The 22,545-nt window shown below is 42.7% G+C and overlaps 1 protein-coding gene across 1 annotated transcript; it reads right to left on the bottom strand.

The window, feature by feature from the left end:
- Positions 1 to 332: 332 nt before the first annotated feature.
- On the bottom strand, positions 333 to 1,272 carry LOC130360486 (olfactory receptor 2A12-like). The gene is given in 2 exon segments (XM_056562978.1): positions 333 to 1,010; positions 1,012 to 1,272. Coding segments are annotated over 2 exon segments (939 nt in total).
- Between the last annotated feature and the right edge of the window lie 21,273 nt (positions 1,273 to 22,545).

Below are 22,545 nucleotides of genomic sequence, written 5' to 3'. Positions count from 1 at the left end.
CCTGTAGTCATACATAAATCTGAATTTTAAGGCCAGAATATATATTAGTCATGTGAATGGTGGAACCTCCCTGGGCTGGATATCTTCCTGTCTTTCCGAATTTACATGCAATATACAGTACATTCTTGGACTTGAAAAAATGTCAAACGTTTATGTAAGTTCATGCTTCTTAAAAAAATTAAATAATTAAATAAAATAATAAAAGCCCTGTAAAAATAAAATAAAAATTTGAATGTTTTTGAAATTGTAGTGAAAATGTTTTGCATTGAAATTTCGGAGCAAAAGTCTACAAAGTCTACAAAACTGCACTGTGACTGCCGGCAATCACTTTGTTAAAGTCCAGCACGGGAATCTGTTATTGTCTTTTTTACTAATAAAATTTTGGTCACCTCTTTGTTTTTCAGACTGTAAATCAGAGGATTTAACATCGGAATCATAATCCCATAAAAAACAGAAATATATTTTGCTTCATTGGATGCGTAATGTGAACCAGGTCCAAAGTACATGATCATCGCTGTTCCATAGAACAAGATCACCACGGTAAGATGGGAGCTACATGTAGAGAAGGCTTTAGACCTCCCGGCCGATCGGATCTTTAACACGGAGGATATAATGAATATGTAAGATAGTATAATAAAGACAAAGGGAACGAGAAGAGAGAAAAAACTGAGAGACAATATCACAACTTCATTCTGGTGAGTGCTATCACAGGACAACTTTATGACCGCGAGGACCTCACAAGCAATGTGGTTGATCCGATTTGGGTTACAAGCCCTCATTGGCATCAATAGGGAAGGAACCACTGTGGTCATGAAGCTGCATACCCACACAATGGCAATAAGTCTATAGCAAACGCTCCACCTCATAAGGACCGGATAGTAGAGGGGTCTACATATGGCCACATATCGGTCATACGCCATGACAACAAGCAGCAAGCTCTCCGTGTTTCCAAGAAAAAGCCCAACAAAGACTTGAATGCCGCAAACAAGTTTATGTTCTTCCACAGGAAAACAAGAGGTCCACCAGAAGTTTCGGAACAGTCGATGAAGAGTAAAAAAAGTCTATAAAAGCTAAATTACATAGAAAAAAGTACATGGGGATGTGTAAATGAGCACTGACGATGATGACGCACATCATGAAGCCATTGCCGAATATGGTTACCAAATAGATGGCCAAAAAGAAAAAGAAGAGTGCAAGATTAATCTTAGAATTGTTGGAGAATCCAAGGAGAATGACCTCAGTGACCAATGTCCTGTTATAGGCGAGATCCATTGAACACAATTATTCAAAATGTGATGAACCCGTGTATAGCTCGGCTTATATTAAATCTGAATGTATAACACATAAATGTTCTTCTAGAAAATCTGAATCATTTTGAAGAAAATATGTTAAGATAAAAACTACTTTGTAAAAAACAAACAAAATAAAAACAATGAATCAGCTACATTTAATTCTACAGTTATGGTCTACTACAAATCATACAGTGTGAATCCAGGTCACTGGTGTAAAATGGAATGGCATATTGCTTATTAATTATGTACTTTTGTTTTATTAAAGCACCGTATTTTTCCCCATATAAGATGCACTTTTTCTTCCCCAAAACTGTGGGGGAAAAGTTGGTGCGTCTTATAAGGCGAATACACACCTATCGCGCCGGTCCCGGCGGCCATCAACGGCCGGGACCCACTGCTAATACAGGACATCACCGATCGCGGTGATGCCCTGTATTAACCCTTCAGACGTGGCGATCAAAGCCGCCGCGTCTGAAGCGAAAAAAACAGTAACCCGGCTGTTCAGCCGGGCTGTTCGGGACCACCGTGGGGAAATTGCAGCGTCCCGAACAGCTTACAGGACACTGGGAGGGACTGTAAGGAGATCTGATCTTATCTAAGTACCCCTGGTACCGAACTTCGGTGGTTAGCTTGATTTAAGTCTTTATCTGGATCCAGGAGAATGAATCTACCAGAAATAACACGTAACAACAGTTTGTCTGGTCAAATTCACTCTAGTTTATTCAGTAGTCCGTAAGCACATAATATAGGGGGGGGGGTTGCACCCCTCCTTCTGTCACTCAAATATTTGGTATAATCTCTAGCCTATAATATTAGGTATACGGAGGTTTCTGAGAGAATTCATGGGAGAGACAGATGATCGAGAAAGCCATAACACATGTAAGAATAGGAAGTCCTAATATGGTTAATTAACCTTCGCGGCTACATTCCTAGAAAAGAGATAACATTAAATGCTGACAGGATAAAGACACTGTGTGATGGATACATACAATACAGTAACCCCTTCAGGGACCTTATCCGCCTCCTCGGTGTCTGCTCCATGCCGGGATCCCCTGGGTGGCCGGCGCTCTCGTCATCACGTCGTTGCGCACGCCGTCCAATCATCCAATTGGAGCAGCGTGCGTAGCGGCGTCATGGCGGCGACGGAGAGCGAGGATACCCGGCAGCAGAGACATTAAGGAGCGACGAGGACACCCCGGGGACGCGGCAACAGCGATGGAGGACGACATCCAGGGCAGCGGTGACTAGCGGTGACGGGTCCAGAGCGGTGGGGACACATATTACCTCCTATACCAGTGGTCTTCAACCTGCGGACTTCCAGATGTTGCAAAACTACAACTCCCAGCATGCTGGGAGTTGTAGTTTTGCAACATCTGAAGGTCCGCAGTTTGAAAATCACTGTCCTATACTTTACATTGTATTTGGTTCAGAATCTTTATGTTCTAGATTTTTATCCTATAAAATTAGGTGTGTCTTATATGCCGGAGCGTCTTATATGACGAAAAATAGGGTAATTCCGGGATGTAACAACTTGTCACCTATCCTAAGGAGTGCAAGACTGCTGGGGGTCCGATCGCTGGGATAAACCCCCCACCCACCCACTGCGATCTCCCACATGGCGAACCGGCTCTCTGCGTGAAAGGAGCCATTTTGACTACAGCATGAATCTGCAGCCAACACGCCCCCTCCATGCAGCTCTATGGGAGAGTAGGAGCTCTGCTCTCGGCCATCACCGGCTCTACCATAGAGCTGCATGGAGGGGGCGTGTTGGCTGCAGATTCATGCTGTGGTCCTTAGGATAGGGGATATGTTTTTACACCCTGGTGTTCTCCTTTAAAGTGGTTGTCTGGCAAAATGTTATTTCCAGAATTAGGATGTTCACACGTCGGAATGTCTGCACAGAAAATTTCACAGACGGCAATGCATTCTGTGCGGATTACGCCGAAAGAATGGACAGGTTCATTCTTTCTGCAGACACGGAAATTCCACAGTGTACACAGCGCAGCAGAATCCCATTGAATACATTCCAATACGGAATTCTGCACAGAGATTCCGGACGTGTGAACATGGTCTTAAAGCGCAACTGAAATGGACTTTCAGCCCCATAAACTAATCTCAGGTTGCCAAAGTGGTTTCCGATTTCAACTCAGGCATTGCTTTTGCTGCTATCTAGCAGCTTTTATTGTGCTTAAAGGGGTATTCCAGGAAAAAACATTTTTTATATATATCAACTGGCTCCAGAAAGTTAAACAGATTTGTAAATTCCTGGATAACCCCTTTAAAGGTGCGTTCACACGCTATTACTTGCAGTGGGTTGCCCACTGTGGGAATCCCACTGCGAGTTATGCTACCATTGATCTAAATGGGTCCACAGACAGTCCCCAATAGTGTCAGATTTGTGGACCCATTCAAATGAATGGTAGCGAAACTCACAGCGGGTTTCCCGCTACGGGAAACCCGTTACTAGTTACTAGAGTGTGAACGCACCTTAAGGGTACATTCAGACAAGCGGATTTACAGCGGATTTTACTCTGCAGATCCGCCACTTAAGGACCTCTGTATGGTGCCTTTACTTGTGCCTGCTCGGAGCGGCAATACGCCGCTACGTGCAGACAAACTGAAGCGAAGTGCGAGTCGCCGTGCATGCACGGTGTACTCGCACACATCGCGGTCGCTCCTCCTGCTCAATGAGCAAGGCCGAGAGCTGCCGCGATGTGTGAGTATACTGCGCATGCGCGTGGCGACTTGCACATCGCAGTGTGTCTGCTCGTAGCAGCGTATTGCCGCTCCGAGCAGACACATGTAAAGGCAGCATATAGAGGTCCTTCAGCGGCAGATCAGCAGAGAAATACTCGTGGAAAATCCGCTCGTCTGAACGTACCCTAAAAATGATTTTTATTACAGTCAGCAACAGTCGGATAGGCATGGCTATGCCCCACGGCCACCACGCCTATCCCCTGTATATCAGCGCTGGGGCCACAGTGTGATTGACACAAAGGTCCCCGCACATAGACGCCTTATTATCTTTATGTGCGGGGGCGGCGAACATGCAAGTTTATAAGAAAAAACAGTGTCTGTTTTTCTTACTTCATAAAGTGCCAGCGTTGCGCTGTGAGTTTTCATTGCAAGCGCTCGTCCCGATGGTCATGTGGCGTAATGCTAGAGGCAGAGCATTGTGCCAGGCACTAGGGGCATCGGGTGTGAGCGCTTGCTATGAAAACTCACCGTCCGCAGCTTTTGCCGCCACTATAAGTAGACAGGAGATTGGGCACTGTCGGGGGAATATGCTGTTAAGCAAACGCTTGCTCCCGATGCCCTTAGTGCACGGCGCAACGATCTGCCATGTCTCCAGTTCTGGCTGGCTTCGGGGAAGTAAAAAGAAGGACTGCAGATGGGGTGCCCCGATACTGGAGGCTACGAGGGATCTAGGAAGATGAGTTAAAGCTTTTATTATTTTATTCGGCAGCCTGGGCATATTAGTGAAATAAACATTTGGAAAAATAAAGATCTATAAAAAAATTATTATGTTTAGAGAAGTTTATTATGATACATTATTATTATTAACATAATGTTGGAACGACAGGAAATACCATAAAAACTATGGGATACATTTGCTTTCAAAGGGGTACTCCGCTGCTCAGCGTTCGGAATGCTGGAGCCAGCGCCTGGAGCTTGTGATGTCACACCACACCCCCTCAATGCAAGTCTATGTGAGGGGGCGTGACAGCCTTCACGCCCCCTCCCATAGACTTGCATTGAGGGGGAGTGGCATGATGTCATGAGGGGGTGGGGATATGCCAGTTTGTTCCAAATACTGAGCAGCGGAGTACCCCTTTAGGGTTGGATTATCGAATATTTTCACCTGCAACTTAATACTCTGCACTCATATCTATGCACTTAGCAACTAGCAGAAAAACCTCCCTTATAAGGGTGCGTTCACACTGCGGAATCTCCGCTCGCTGAATTCCGTGAGCGGAGATTCCGCCTGGCAGCTGCCGCCGAGGATACTTCAGTGCTAGGGCCGCGGGGCACTGAGCCATCACCATTGACCTCTATGCAGTGCTCACGGAATCCGCGCAAAGAATGAACATGTTCTTTTTTTGCGCAGAACAATTTCAGCCGCGGAAATTTCGCAGTGTGATCGGGTCTCCCGGAGACCCATTCACACTAATGTTAAGTTCACACCACGGAATTCCGCTCGCTGAGTTCCGCTCGTGGAATTCCGCCAGAAAAAAATGCACTTGCACCAATTTAAGGCTTTAGGCAGCTGCATTAAAAGAAATAAATTGAAAATAAATAAGTAAATAAATAAATAGAACATAAATATGTAAATAAATAGATAATAAATACATTGTTTTGTTTTTATTTATATCATAGCGAAAAATACACTCACTAGTAATTGGAAATCTGTATCCGTTCCAAGTATTGATACAATTTACCCATTTGAAAAGGTTTTGGCTAGAGGGTTGGGTAATATGAAGAAATTCTCTGACAGATGGGAACCTTGGGTTAATTCCTCTTATTGAAATGATATCTGAGCTAAAAATCTAATACATCAAATGAAGATTAATATTATTTGCAATATTTGGGGCTTTTGGCCATTCACGATCCAGGCTTAAGACCTTATTTACTTATATATTATCATCAATATAGCTTAATAGTAGAGAGGTATAATTATATGAAACATAGGTGACCACGATCAGTCTCAACTGATATGAGCATCCGAAACTCAACATCATAAAGTTATAGGCAAACCTTCTATCCCTGAAAGGGAAACTGCTTCTGTTCTGTTCTGACTAAATAACAAATAAATAGATAGATATACAGCAACAGGAGAATACAGCAGCACACTGCTAGCACAAAGACATAGATAAAACATGAGTATATAGATAAAACATGAGTATATAGATAGAACATGAAAAGCTATACAGCTGTAGTGCAATAAATGAAAATATGAAACCATGAAAATATGAGGTACTTAGCTTGCACATTTGGCGGCCAAATAGCGTGGACCGTCCCACCACGGTAAGGTGACCTCATTCTGGGACGGACCCTACACTGTGTATATGCCTCTGTGTGAACAGTTCAGCAGGCATAGCAAGGTCTGAAACATCCAAGGCACCTTATATACACCTAATAGAGGTTAGCGCAGCAGCCTGCAACTGTAGGCCAGGTCTATACAATAGTTTGAAATCAAATAGTGCTGGCCAACTTATTCTTTGGTTAGAGAGATAGATAGATATGAGACAGATAGATAGATATGAGATAGATAGATAAATATGAGATAGATAGATAGATATGAGATACATATGAGATAAATATATTTGTGGTCGTTGCTACATGACTGATATGCGTACAACCTTAGTACTAACCTAACAACCAACTGTAACCAATAACCTATCAACCTCAACTAAGCAGTCTGAAGGGTGCCATAACTGCGGCGTAAAGAATATGCCCGGAAAAGAGGGCATACCCTGTGGTAAGTGTGATGGAATGAAAAGAAGGGGGGCGGGTGGGAGCGAAGAACCCACAGCGTCATTGAAGGGGGGAGAGCCGTGGGTTTTTATGGTCATCCCGCTCCTCCCACAATTACAGGCCAGCTGCGCAGGCCTTACCATTTGTGGTCGTTGCTACATGACTGATATGCGTACAACCCTAGTACTAACCTATCAACCTCAACTAAGCAGTCTGAAGTGTGCCATAACTGCGGCGTAAAGAATATGCCTGGAAAAGAGGGCAAAACCCGGATTTAAACAAACATTTGTTTATTGCAGATTACAACACAAGAGACTGGAATGCGCTAGCCATTTCTTTGCGAGGGTTAGGGATATACTGCATGTAGCATCCGCATTTCCAACATCCTAATTTCATGGTTATGTGGGCTGGGACCCCGTGCTTAGAAGTGGCTGTAGCTGCGCCAATACGGAAGGAGTGACCGGATAATGAAGTCGGGACTCCTCCCAGCGACCTGACCGAAATGCGTAAATGTTTGATGAATTGAGAAGTAGTTAGCGGGTTGGATCTGAAATGGAGTAAAGGGTCGTCAGCTGATAGGTTAACACAGGCATTCAACAATTCACGGAGGACTGTGACAGGACACCATTTGTGCGCGGTGGGGAAAACCGGACAATCACAGTTTGACCCGGAGACGAGGTCTTGGTCTGACTGAGGGACAGCTCGAAATGATCAGAGACATGTGACAGCTGACTGACCTTAAGAAAGGGCGCGTTGACAGTCCGAGCAGTACACTCACCCGGTCTGAGAAACCCATAATAGGCAAGGTACATGGCCGCTATCAATGTGAGGCTATCACGAATACCCAATGGTGCGAAGTCTAACAAGTCGGACAACTGCCTGAACATGTTGCCTGTGATTGGTTGTCTGACTGGGCTGCGAGGGACTTCCTTCTTAAGAATGCCCTTCAGAGCGGACTTCACCAAGCGAGAAGAGAGTATAGAGTAACTACGGGTATTGGTCAAGGATAAATGGTGTTGGATACCGGCTAGATAACTCTTAATAGTATTGTGGGATAAATGCAGTGTGGTATGGCAAAACCCGACATATGCTAATAGGAAGGGAACTGAAATCTTGTCGCCTTCGGCGTGCTTGGATCTGAATTTGGAGAATGAGTTCCACGCCGTACCATAAATTTTTCGTGTATTTGCGGACAAGGAATCACTGACCAAACGTTTGGCTATCCGAAGGTGCTGGTTCAGTTCATGACTACTGAATGGAATGGGGGAACTTGCGCCCCTATGGAATCGGCTTCTGGCATCACCTGAAAGAATTGTGACAATTACTTGGAGAACAATGTACGACACTTTAAACCAGAACAGAGGGAAAGTATCCGAAGATGTGTCGGACGAGAATCGTATGCGTAACCGGGCCTAGAAGAGTATGCGCCCGATGACAAGTGCGAAGCGTTATACGAGTACCATATCAACCTAGAACACCATGAAGTACATTTTTGGGACATGACTACACAGAGAAAGGAGCGCATCGACAACGCAAGCAATCACAACCTGAAAGCGTGTCAGGTTCATGAGGTGATTACTTGGACAACAATGTACGACACTTTAAACCAGAACAGAGGGAAAGTATCCGAAGATGTGTCGGACGAGAATCGTATGCGTAACCGGGCCTAGACGAGTATGCGCCCGGTGACAAGTGCGAAGCGTTATACGAGTACCATATCAACCTAGAACACCATGAAGTACATTTTTGGGACATGACTACACAGAGAAAGGAGCGCATCGACAACGCAAGCAATCACAACCTGAAAGCGTGTCAGGTTCATGAGGTGATTACTTGGACAACAATAAACAACTCTTTAAACCAGGACAGAGGGAAAGTATCCGAAGGCGTGTCGGACGAGAATTGTATGCGTAACTGAGTCTAGATAAGTGTGTGCCCAGTGGTAAGTGCGAAAGTTCATACGAGTACCATGACAACCCAAAACATCGTGAATTCCGTTTTTTGAGAACGTGACTATAACGTAAAAGAGGTGCACCGACAACACGAGTAAACACAACCTGAAGACGTGTCAGGTTCATGAGGTGATTACTTGGATAATAAAACAAATCTTATCACCTATGTGTGGCGTTATTGCTGTTCTGAAGGAGTGTCAGTAACAACCGTGCAACGTACCCCCTGCAGGCGTGGCAGGCATGATGGGTATACATCACATATGTGTGGTGTTATTGCTGTTCTGAAGGCGTGTCAGGAACAACAATTATGCGACGTACCCTTTCTGCGACATGACAGGCTTAACAGGTAAACACCACCTATGCGTAATGTCAGTGTCGTTCAGAAGGCATGTCAGTACCAACAATAATGAAACATACCCCGTCTGCAACGGTTTCCTGGGTAAGCCCCGCCTGTGCGTCGTGTAATTATCGTTCTGAATATGTGTCAGCAGCGACAACTGCTATGTATCACCCTGCCTATATAAAGATGCGTGCAGAACGACTACGTGTGAAACTGTCGTGAACCGCTATGCATGGCTGTACCACCAACTTGATGAACCTATACTCGGGCCAACCATATACGCGTATAGACCACCAGTGAACGCCTGAAGCTAACCACGACCGATGGCAGAGATTATGCCGGCAAGTAGTAACTATTGTGACCACATACCTGCGTACGGGGCCACACCCCATGTGCTGTATGAGCATGTGTGCTGCACAAAACTGCGGGCGTACGAACTTCACAAATAGCGCAAGCGCATGTACAGAACACATGCCACGAGTGCACACGCAGCCTGATTCCCGCGTGCACCCCAGTAATATAACCCTACAAACATGCGTGATATAAGTCCTGCGAGCGGGTGTGCAGTACAATCCTTATGAGTGCATATTCAGTAGTAATCCTACGAGCGTGGGGGCCATGTAATACTATAAACGTGCGTACAGTGTGACTCGTATGAGCGTGTACATAGTATGATTCCTATTAGTGTGTACAACATGACTCCTACAAGAGCGTGTGTAGTATGAACCTTGCAAGCGAGTACAAGCGTGTATACCACGTAAACCTACGAGCAAGTGTACAGTATGAATGCTACATTGGTATGCACCGCATGAACTTTATGAATTATGCAAGCGAGTGAACCGTATAAATGCTACCGCGAATGTACTGCATAATCCTAACGCGTGTAAAGTAAGAATCCAACAAGCGTGTGTACAGGATATCCTACCAGTGTGTACTGTGTACGGCATGAATCTTATAAGTATGTACGCAGCATAATGCTGCGACAAAGTTTCGCCAAAAAAACTCGACAAAACAAGTTGGGTTTAGAATAGTAAATGAGGGCCATTAACATGAAACTTGGCCACATGTTACTAATATGTCAACAACAAACATAGGATAGGTGATTTAACCCTTACTGACCCCCATTTGAAAGGGGCGGGGTTTATGTTTAAAGTCCCATACGAGTCAAAGGGAAATATATGTTACTGCATAACTTCCAAACGGCTGGAGATATTTCGATAATACTTGGTTACATGTTACTTATATGTCCACTTAAAATATAGTATAGTTAATTTAACCCTTAACTACCCCCATTTGTGAGGGTCAGAGTTTTTGTTTAAAGTCCCATGCAAATCAATGGGAAATGTATGTTCCCACATAACTTCTGTACGTCTGGAGATATTTCAATACCTGGTACACATATTACGGGTCGGGATAGGAGGTCGGGATAGGAGGTCGACATAGGAGGTTGGGATAGGACGGGATAGGACGACGGGATAGGAGGTCAGGATAGGAGGACGGGAAAGGAGGTCGGGATAGGAGGACAGGAGAGGAGGTCTGGATAGGAGGTCAGGATAGGAGGTCGAGAGAGGAGGATGGGAAAGGAGGTCGGGATAGGAGGTCGGGAAAGGAGGACAGGATAGGAGGTCAGGATAGAAGGACGGGAAAGGAGGTCGGGATAGGAGGACAGGAGAGGAGGTCTGGATAGGAGGTCAGGATAGGAGGTCGAGAGAGGAGGATGGGAAAGGAGGTCGGGATAGGAGGTCGAGATAGGAGGACGGGATAGGAGGTCGGGATGTGGGGTCGGGATATGACAACAATATATGAGGACTGCATATGAAGTCAAAAGCTTCCTCCTTTGTTTATTTTCATCCCCAAAAAGAATTAGGAAGGAAAAACTGGGCAACGCCGGGTACTCAGCTAGTAAATAAATAAATATCAACTTTTGGCTTTCTCTTCACTAATCACAATAAAAATCCAGAACATGTGAACACAGCCTTAAAAGTTGCAAATTTCTGCGAGTTGCTGACTGTACCCACCTTGTGCCGATAAACAATTATGAACCACTTTAGTCTGAAACTCTAGTACAGTGTTTTGCAAACAGTGTGTCTTCAGCCGTTGCAAAACTACCACTCCCAGCATGGCTCGGTCCCGGCATGGTGGGTGGGGTAGTTTTCCAACGTCTGGAGACACACTGTTTGGACAACACTGCTCTAGTACTACAGTGTCCTCTGCTTGTTTAGTATTTGTCTTTTTTAAATTTTTTTACATCATTATGGGGGGTATTCCAGTGTGGCAAAAAAAAAAAAAAAAGCATAATCAAAGTGATTAAAAAATAAAATTAGAAATAAAACATAAAAATAAAAAAATCAATAAACAAATGAATAAATCATACTGACCTGCATTTTTCTCCTGCAGCTGCTGCTCCCACGGCTCTGGGTCTCTGCTGCTCACTGCTGCCCTCCGCTTCTTCTGACTTGTCAAAAAAAAAATGGCCGCAGTGGTGACCCACCTCAGTTAGTGACTTTCCTTCCAGGTCGACACATCAGAGGAAGAGAGGAGTAGTGTTGAGCAGAGGGGACCAGGAGACATCATAACAGCAGCTGTAGGGGATCAGGGCAGGTTAGTATGCTTTTTTTTTTTTTTTTTAAAGCACCCTGAGTTTATTTTCAAAGCAAAATTGGAGTACATGTGCCCAGGTGATGGATGGTGGGCAGTACAACAAAAATCCTTTGATATATGGTGAGCAGGACTGGTGCAAGGATTTTTGTAACCTTGGGCAAAAGCAAATTTTGCCGCCCCTTAACCCCGCTTATTAGCTCCGGTCTTTGACACTCCCCACCTTACTACTGGGGTGACACACTGTAGCAAACCTCCTCCTCATGGGGCTGATGTATGGAGGTGTGCATGATGTCAGGGTGCAGGATAGACCTGACCTGCCTGTCTGGCCTCGGAGGTGGCACTGCGCTTTATCAGGGTATCGGGGTGGGGGGCTTAGGATGAGTTGTTGGCTACTAACTTTCTTGCAGTGGTCAGAGTGGCGCCCCAATCAAGAGGGCGCTCTAGGCGGCTGCCTATTTTGCCTATAGACAGAATCTTGGTGGGGAGTGATCAACTCAGAAGCTGTGACACAGCGCAAATTCAGAAAACTGGGCTATTTTAGCTCCTCCTCTACCCACAAGGGCTTATCTACTGTACCATGGCTCAGTTAGGTGCAAAGAGTTGCATGGACTTTCTATGTTACCTCTGTAGTGCTTCAAATTTGTATAAAATATTTTCTGCTGGATTCTCTATATACGGATGTATAAGGAAACGTGTCTTCTATAGGTCTGCACACATGGATGAGTCTGTATAGCAATGCATGGAGCCTGTACATCTGTGGAGGCAGCTCGTATGGCACCGCTCATAGACGGCTCAGCCCTGCACAAAGGAAGCATTCAGGCCCCGTGCACAGTTGTACAGGCTCCATGCACAGTAATCCACACAGATCTCTGACCACATGCCCACTGGACCAATCCTCTTTGTATGGCATCTTCTGCATTGTCCTGGACTTTATATAGAGACCTGCAGTCATATGAGATTAATTATTATTATGTCATCTGGGGATATTTCTCTTGTTATTTATCATTTTAATTTCACATTGAATATTGCAAAAAAATGAAAAATAAAATAAATAAATAACATTGATCTAAAGAATGAAAACTTTCATTACAATTCCCAAACAAGTTTCCCAGGCTGCAGTGCCCCACCAAGTGCCCCCTCTTTAAAGGGCTACTCCACCCCTAGACATCTAATCCCCTATCCAAAGGATAGGGGATACAATGTCTCATCGCGGGGAGGTCCCGCTTCTGGGACCCCCCACAATCTCTGCAGCACCCGGCGTTCATTTAGAATGCCGGCTGCGGCGCCGGAGGCTCGTGACGTCACAGCCATGCCCCTCATGATGTCACGCCCTCAATGCATGTCTATGGGAGGGGGCGGGCAGCCGTCATGCTCTCATGGACTTGCATTGAGAGGGAGGGAGGGCGTGAAATCACAAGGGGCGTGTCTGTAATGTCACAAGCCTCTGGAGCTGCATCGCTAGTCATCCAACACAGAGCAAATTTCGCTCCATGCACCAAAAGACTTGGGTGTCACCAGCCCTGATCTCCTGCCTGTCCTGACTACGTCTGTGCCTCTACTTTCCTGTGCCACATTATACCTCGGCTGCCTGAGGGGACAAGTCATACCAGGGGTAGCGACCTTGGTGCCGCCTGCCGCAGCAAGTCCATCCCGCTTTGCGGCAGGCTCTGTTGAAAACCAGTGGCACCTTAGACTCCGCTCTCTGGTATGGCCCACACCATTATCCTCACAGGCCAGTGGATCCACAGGCCAGTGGATGTCTGGCGCAGAGAGGAACCATCAGGCAGCCAAGTAAGATCAATGGATTTATTAAATGCAACGCGTTTCGCTGCGCATGCGCAGCTTCATCAGGCATGACAAGAGAAGGCTGGTAACAGATATATATACCTCCAGGAATTAACCATTAGAGTACTTTTTAAAAGAGTTGTTGAATAAAATTACATATCCACATATGGATGTGACAATATATAAAAAATATAGAAAAATATAAATATAAATAGACAGACAACAATCACAAAAATAAAACAATAATGTAGAAGCACAATGAAATCACATAAACATATAATATAATTATCGCATGTGGTGTGAATATACCCCACATGCGACTTAAGCAATCACACTGCTTGGTCACCGGTGCGGCATTCAACAACGCAAGTTGAATATTATTTCAAAATATATAGTATAGAAAAATATGGACCTATAAGATGCTATGTGTGTTCAAAGAGCAAAAAATTGAATTGTATATCACTGCATATCATCACTATCTAAATGAGTAATGACAGTACAAATAAAGTAAAATGAGCAGTGCGGTATTACAAATCGCAACTGACCCGAGGGTGACATGTGAACACTACTTAAAAAAGAAGTGGGGAAAACTACTGTGTACTGTATTCAATACTGCACTAGTTATTCTAGTTCATTTTCCCCACTTCTTTTTTAAGTAGTGTTCACATGTCACCCTCGGGTCAGTTGCGATTTGTAATACCGCACTGCTCATTTTACTTTATTTGTACTGTCATTACTCATTTAGATAGTGATGATATGCAGTGATATACAATTCAATTTTTTGCTCTTTGAACTAACACACATAGCATCTTATAGGTCCATATTTTTCTATACTATATATTTTGAAATAATATTCAACTTGCGTTGTTGAATGCCGCACCGGTGACCAAGCAGTGTGATTGCTTAAGTCGCATGTGGGGTATATTCACACCACATGCGATAATTATATTATATGTTTATGTGATTTCATTGTGCTTCTACATTATTGTTTTATTTTTGTGATTGTTGTCTGTCTATTTATATTTATATTTTTCTATATTTTTTATATATTGTCACATCCATATGTGGATATGTAATTTTATGCAACAACTCTTTTAAAAAGTACTCTAATAGTTAATTCCTGGAGGTATATATATCTGTTACCAGCCTTCTCTTGTTATGCCTGATGAAGCTGTGCATGCGCAGCGAAACGCGTTGCATTTAATAAATCCATTGATCTTACTTGGCTGCCTGATGGTTCCTCTCTGCGCCAGACAAACTCCTGAATCCATGGTCATTCGGTTTTGATATAACTTTATAATGGAAAAATTGCTAATCACATATCTCACATATAATTCAGTGGAGACTAAAATGGACATTTTGAAAGGTATTTTCAGAACTTCAACATTGATGGCCTATTTTTCAAATAGACCATTTACATTTGATCGGTGGGGGTTGGACTCCTATCATTCTCGTATAAGCTGATTAATAGGGCCACAGTGCTTCATTTATTGCCATATCTTCGCTCTTCATCAGACACAGTTCTGTACATTTGGTTATGACTGTACCTTGTACAGTCATGGCTGTAAATGTTGGCATCCCTGAAATTTTTCAAGAAAATTAAGTATTTCGCACAGAAAAGGATTGCAGTAACACATATTTTGCTATACACATGTTTATTCCCTTTGTGTGTATTGGAATTAAACCAAAAAAGGGAGAAAAAAAAGCAAATTGGACATAATGTCACACCAAACTCCAAAAATGGTCTGGACAAAATCATAGGCACCCTTTCAAAATTGGGAAAAATATGATTGTTTCAAGCATGTGATGCTCCTTTAAACTCACCTGGGGCAAGTAACAGGTGTGGGCAATATAAAAATCACACCTGAATGCAGATAAAAAGGAGAGAAGTTCACTTAGTCTTTGCATTGTGTGTTTGTGTGTGCCACACTAAGCATGGGCAACAGAAAGAGGAAGAGAGAACTGTCTGAGGACTTGAGAACCAAAATTGTGGAAAAATATCAGCAATCTCAAGAGATCTAGATTTGTCTTTGTCCACAGTGCACAACATCATCAAGAAGTTTGCAACCCATGGCACTGTAGATAATCTCCCTGGGTGTGGACGGAAGAGAAAAATGTATGAAAGGTGACAATGCAGGATAGTCTGGATGGTGGATAAGTAGCCCCAAACAAGTTCCAAAGATATTCAAGCTGTCCTGTAGGCTCAGGGAGCATCAGTGTCAGCGCGAACTGTCTGTCGACATTTAAATGAAATTAAACGCTATGGAGGAGACCCAGGAGGACCCAACTGCTGACAGAGAGACATAAAAAAACAAGACTACATTTTGCCAAAATGAACGCGAGCAAGCCAAAATCCTTCTGGGAAAACGTCTTGCGGACAGATGAGACCAAGATATAGTTTTTTGGTAAAGCACATCATTCTACTGTTTAAGAAAATAACACAGTACCTACAGTGAAATATGGTGGAAGTCAATTATGTTTTGGGGTTGTTCTGCCGAGATCTTGGGTCTTCCAGCAGGACAATGACCCCAAACAGGGTCCAGATCTAAATACCATTGAACACCTGTGGAGAGATCTTAAAATTGCTGTTGGGAAAAGGCGCCTTCCAATAAGAGAGACCTGGAGCAGTTTGCAAAGGAAGAGTGGTCCAACATTCCGGCTGAGAGGTGTAAGAAGTGACTGATTTCACTTATTTTTTCCAAAGGGTGTGCAACTAAATATTAAGTTAAAGGAGTAGTCCAGTGGTGAAAAACTTATCCCCTATCCTAAGGAGAGGGGATAAGTTTGAGATCGCGGTGGGTCCGACCGCTGGGGCCCCCTGCGATCTCAGGAAAACTCAGGGATTCTGGAATAGGGTTACAACCTACATTGCCAGCCACTGGACAGTTTGTGTTCTCTTAAACCCAAACTCTGTCGACCTCTCTATCGCGGATGCCGTAGGATTATGTAGCATTCCCAAATGTATTCATGTTATTCTACTGGTAGCTAAACATGCTTTGCTGAGAGAGTGTATTAAGCTTACCATCAATTTTGGACGTAGCGGACGAGCGAAAGTCTTTCTTGGTGGTGGCCAGACTGGACAGGCACAGGGAGTGGAATGCAAAGAAATTGCATTTGTTTTGCCATTTGACTTTGCCTTATTTCTGTTTGTGCAATTACTTCAATACCTGTATTTGCCTGTATCTTGTCTCTTACAGGGGTTAACCAGGAATAGAAAAACAGAGTTCATTTCTTTTAAAAACAGCTTCACGGCTGTCTCCAGGTTGTGTGTGGTATTAAAACTTGGCTCCATTCACTTCAATGGAACTGAGCTGCAGAACTACACCCAACCTGGAGAAAGACAGGGTGCGGTTTTTGAAAGAAATTAGCTCTGTTTTTCTATTCCTGGATATCTCTTATAAGGCTGTTTTATAGTCAACACTCTTATTCTTATAGTTAAAATTACAGAGTTTACAAAAAATCTAATTATATATATATATATATATATATATATATATACATACATAGAGAGAGAGAGAGAGAGAGAGAGAGAGAGTATACAAAAAAAAAGGATTGCAGCAGAACACATTGGTCAAAAAATTGAGGCTCTTAGCGCACTTTTTGATCAAAACGTGTCCCCCATCCACCACGGATGTGGTATATATATATATATATACAAATCAAAAAATGTTGCAGTATCTTATAATACATTTTTTACTGGACAAACAGAATAGAGACAAGCTTTCGGGATTCCTCCCTTTATCAAGTTCAAAGCAAATCTAAGCTCACAAGCAGAAGACACAGGTTACATCTAACAGATATGCAACGGTTAATCTGCTTGTGAGCTTAGATTTGCTTTGGACTTGATAAAAGGAGGAATTCCGAAAGCTTCTCTACAAAATTCTGTTAGTCCAATAAAAAAGGTTATTACAAGATACTGCAACATTTTTTTATTTGCATCTATGTACAGGGTGGGCCATTTCTATGGATACACCTTAATAATAATAATAATAATAATTTTATTTATATAGCGCCTACAGATTCCGCAGCGCTTACAATTATGGGGTACAAACAAAGACAAGTATCAGACATAAAATTACACAATACCTTAATAAAATGGGAATGGTTGGGGATATTAACTTCCTGTTTGTGGCACATTAGTATATGTGAGGGGGAAACTTTTCAAGATGGGTGGTGACCATGGCGGCCATTTTGAAGTTGGCTATTTTGAATCCAACTTTTGTTTTTTCAATAGGAAGAGGGTCATGTGACACATCAAACTTATTGGGAATTTCACAAGAAAAACAATGATGTGCTTAGTTTTAACGTAACTTTATTCTTTCATGAGTTATTTACAAGTTTCTGACCACTTATAAAATGTGTTCAATGTGCTGCCCATTGTGTTGGATTGTCAATGCAGCCCTCTTCTCTATATACTACTATATACTACTATGTACACCGCAGGAGAAATGCTAGCACAGGCCTCCAGTATCCGTATACACTGCTATATACTACTATATACACCGCAGGAGAAATGCTAGCACAGGCTTCCAGTATCCGTATACACTGCTATATACTACTATATACACCGCAGGAGAAATGCTAGCACAGGCTTCCAGTATCCGTATACACTGCTATATACTACTATATACACCGCAGGAGAAATGCTAGCACAGGCTTCCAGTATCCGTATACACTTCTATATACTACTACATACACCGCAGGAGAAATGCTAGCACAGGCTTCCAGTATCCGTATACACTGCTATATACTACTATATACACCGCAGGAGAAATGCTAGCACAGGCTTCCAGTATCCGTATACACTTCTATATACTACTACATACACCGCAGGAGAAATGCTAGCACAGGCTTCCAGTATCCGTATACACTGCTATATACTACTATATACACCGCAGGAGAAATGCTAGCACAGGCTTCCAGTATCCGTATACACTGCTATATACTACTATATACACCGCAGGAGAAATGCTAGCACAGGCTTCCAGTATCCGTATACACTGCTATATACTACTATATACACCGCAGGAGAAATGCTAGCACAGGCTTCCAGTATCCGTATTCACTGCTATATACTACTATATACACCGCAGGAGAAATGCTAGCACAGGCTTCCAGTATCCGTATACACTGCTATATACTACTATATACACCGCAGGAGAAATGCTAGCACAGGCTTCCAGTATCCGTAGTTTCAAGTGTTGCAGAATGGGCTAAACAAAAATTGGAACAGGACCCTCAGTTTCCGCAGAAGATTTTGTTCAGTGATGAGGAAACTTTTATGTGAATGATGAAGTTAACAAACAAAACCACCTCTATTGGTCTGACACTAACCCACATTGGATAGATTCCTCCAAGACTGTTGGAACACAAAAATTGATGGTATGGTGTGGTATATGGGGTACAAAGATAGTGGGGCCATTCTTCATCAATGGAAACCTCAAGGCCACTGGATATGTGAAATTGCTCCATGATGATGTGTTTCCCTCTTTATGCACTGAAGCTGCACGTTCCCTGAGTTTTTCCAGCAAGATGGTGACCACCACATTACGGGTGTCAGGTCCGAGCATTACTAGATGAACAGTTTCCTGGAAATTGGATTGGTCATCCTGGGCCAGTTGAACGGCCCCCAAGGTCTCCCGATCTGACCCCCTTAGACTTTTATCTTTTGGGGTCATCTGAAGGCAATTGTCTATGCTGTGAAGATACGAGATGTGCAGCACCTGAAACTCCGGATACTGGAAGCCTGTGCTAGCCTTTCTCCTGCGGTGTATATAGTAGTATATAGCAGTGTATACGGATACTGGAAGCCTGTGCTAGCATTTCTCCTGCGGTGTTGCTATCAGTGTGTGAAGACAATCCAACACAATGGGCAGCACATTGAACACATTTTATAAGTGGTCAGAAACTTGTAAATAACTCATGAAAGAATAAAGTTACGTTAAAACCAAGCACATCATTGTTTTTCTTGTGAAATTCCCAATAAGTTTGATGTGTCACATGAGCCTCTTCCTGTTGAAAAAACAAAAGTTGGATTCAAAATGGCCGCCATGGTCACCACCCATCTTGAAAAGTTTCCCCCCTGACATATACTAATGTGCCACAAACAGGAAGTTAATATCACTAACCTTTCCCATTTTATTAAGGTGTATCCATAGAAATGGTCCACCCTGTATATATATATATATATATATATCAGTGTCTTAACCACGGCTGATTCCAAAATACTCTCATCTATATATATAAAACTTAATGTATGTGTGTGTGTGTGTATGTTCCAGCATCACGTCCAAACGGCTAAAGATATTAACATGAAACTTGGTCACATGTTACTTATATGTCAACAACAAACATAGGATAGGGGATTTAACCCTTACTCACCCCCATTTGTTTTTTGTTTAAAGTCCCATACAAGTCTATGGGAAATATATGTTACTGCATAACTTCCAAACGGCTGGAGATATTTCGATAATACTTGGTCACATGTTACTTCTATGTCCACTTAAAATATAGGATAGTTAATTTAACCCTTAACTACCCTCATTTGTGAGAGTCAGGGTTTTTGTTTAAAGTCCCATGCAAATCAATGGGAAATGTATGTTCCCACATAACTTCCGTATGGCTGAATAAATTCAATACCTGGTATACATATTACAGGTCGGGATATGAGGTCAGGATATGAGGTCGGGATAGGAGGTCAGGATAAGAGGTCGGGATAGGAGGTCGAGATAGGAGGTCGGGATAGGAGGTTGAGATAGGAGGATGGGATATGAGGATGGGATAGGAGGTCGGGATAGGAGGTCAGGATAGGAGGCCGAGATAGGAGGTCGAGACAGGAGGACGGCAAAGGAGGACAGGATAGGAGGTCGGGATAGGAGGTCAAGATTGGAGATCGAGATAGGAGGTTGAGATAGGAGTCCGGGATATAAGGACGGGATAGGAGGACAGGATAGGAGGTCGGAATAGGAGGTCAGGATAGGTGGTCAGGATAGGAGGTCGGGATAGGAGGTCGGGATAGTTGGTCGGGATAGAAGGTCAGGATAGGAGGTCGGGGTAGGAGGTTGGGATATGCGGTTGGGATATCACAACAATATATGAGGACGATATATGAAGTCAAAAGTTTCTTCTGTTGATTTTCCTCCCCAACATGGATTAGGAAGATAAAAACCGGACAATGCCGGGTACTCAGCTAGTATAACATATGTCTCAAATTTTCAATATAGAGCTGGGAAGTAATTTTTGCAATAAAATAAAAGAATACGTAGGTATTATAAAATATGCAGAAGTATTGGTTATTTATTTATTGGCTTTAAATAAATATAGTGACACATTATGTCATAAGATACGGTATCTGACAGAAGAAGTTTGAGCCTGAAATGATCTTTTTTACTAAAAAAATCTTGGTCACTTCTTTGTTTTTCAAACTATAAATAATTTAACATTTGAAATAATAACACCATTAAAAAACTGAAAAATATTTTACTTGATTTGATAGATAATGAGAACCAGGTCCAGAGAACATTAGCATCTCAGTTCCATAGAACAAGATCACGACCGTAATATGGGAGCTACACGTGGAGAAGGCCTTAGACCTCCTGGCAGATAAGATCTTTAACCCCTTGGGGACGGAGCCCATTATGACCCTAAGGACGGGAGCATTTTCTGCAAATCTGATCAATGTCACTTTAAGCATTAATAACTCTGGAATGCTTTTACTTATAAATTTGATTCCGAGATAGTTTTTCGTGACATATTCTACTTTATGTTAGTGGTAAATTTTTGTCGATACTTGCATAATTCTTGGTGAAAAATTGAAAAATGTTATGAAAAATTTGAAAATGTTGCATTTTTCTAACTTTGAAGCTCTCTGCTTATATGAAAAATAGACATTCCAAATAAATTATTTATTGATTCGCATAAAAAATATGTCTACTTTATATGCTTCATAAAGTTAACATGTTTTTACTTTTGGAAGACATCAGAGGGCTTCAAAGTTCAGCAGCAATTTTCCAATTTTTCGCAAAATTTTCAAAATCGTAATTTTTCAGGGACCAGTTCATGTTTGAAGTGGATTTGAAGGGTCTTCATATTAGAAATACCCCATAAATGACCCCATTATAAAAACTGCACCCCTCAAAGTATTCAAAATGACATTCAGTAAGTGTGTTAACCCTTTAGGTGTTTAACAGGAATAGCAGCAAAGTGAAGGAAAAAATTCAAAATCTTCATTTATTACACTTGCATGTTCTTGTAGACCCAGTTTTTGAATTTTTACAAGGGGTAAAAGGAAAAAAAATCCTCTCAAAATTTGTAACCCAATTTCTTTCAAGTAAGAAAATACCTCATATGTGTTCAGAAGGGAAGGTGCAACAATGGGATTTTGGAAAGTGAGTTTTTCTGAAATGGTTTTTGGGGGGCATCTCACATTAAGGAAGCCCCTATGGTGCCAGGACAGCAAACCCCCCCCCCCCACATCACACACTATTATGGAAACTACACCCCTCAAGGAATGTAACAAGGGGTACGGTGAGCCTTAAAACCCCACAGGTGTATGACAACTTGTTGTTAAAGTTGGATGTGTAAATGAAAAAAAAAATATTTTTCACTTAAATGTTGGTTTTTCCCCAAATTTTACTTTTTTACAAGGGGTAATAGGAGAAAATGCCCCCAGAAATTTGTAACCCCATTTCTTCTGATGGAAATACCACATGTTTGGACGTAAAGTGCACTGCGAGCGAACTACAATGCTCAGAAGAGCGCCATTGAGCTTTTAGAGAGATAATTTTGTTTGGAATGGAAGTCGGGGACCATGTGTGTTTACAAATCCCCCCGTGGTGCCAGAACAGTTGACCCCCCCCACTTGTGACCCCATTTTGGAAACTACACCCCTCACGGAATGTAATAAGGGGTACAGTTAGTATTTACACCCTACTGGCGTTTGACAGATCTTTGGAACAGTGGGCTGTGCAAACAAAAAAATAACATTTTTTATTTTCACGGACCACTGTTCCAAAAATCTGTCAGTCACCTGTGGGGTGTAAATGCTCACTGTACCCCTTGTTACATTCCGTGAGGGGTGTAGTTTCCAAAATGGGGTCAC

Source organism: Hyla sarda, chromosome 3, assembly GCF_029499605.1.
Source record: "Hyla sarda isolate aHylSar1 chromosome 3, aHylSar1.hap1, whole genome shotgun sequence".
Lineage (NCBI taxonomy): Eukaryota > Metazoa > Chordata > Amphibia > Anura > Hylidae > Hyla > Hyla sarda.
This window is presented reverse-complemented; position numbering and strand designations above follow the sequence as displayed.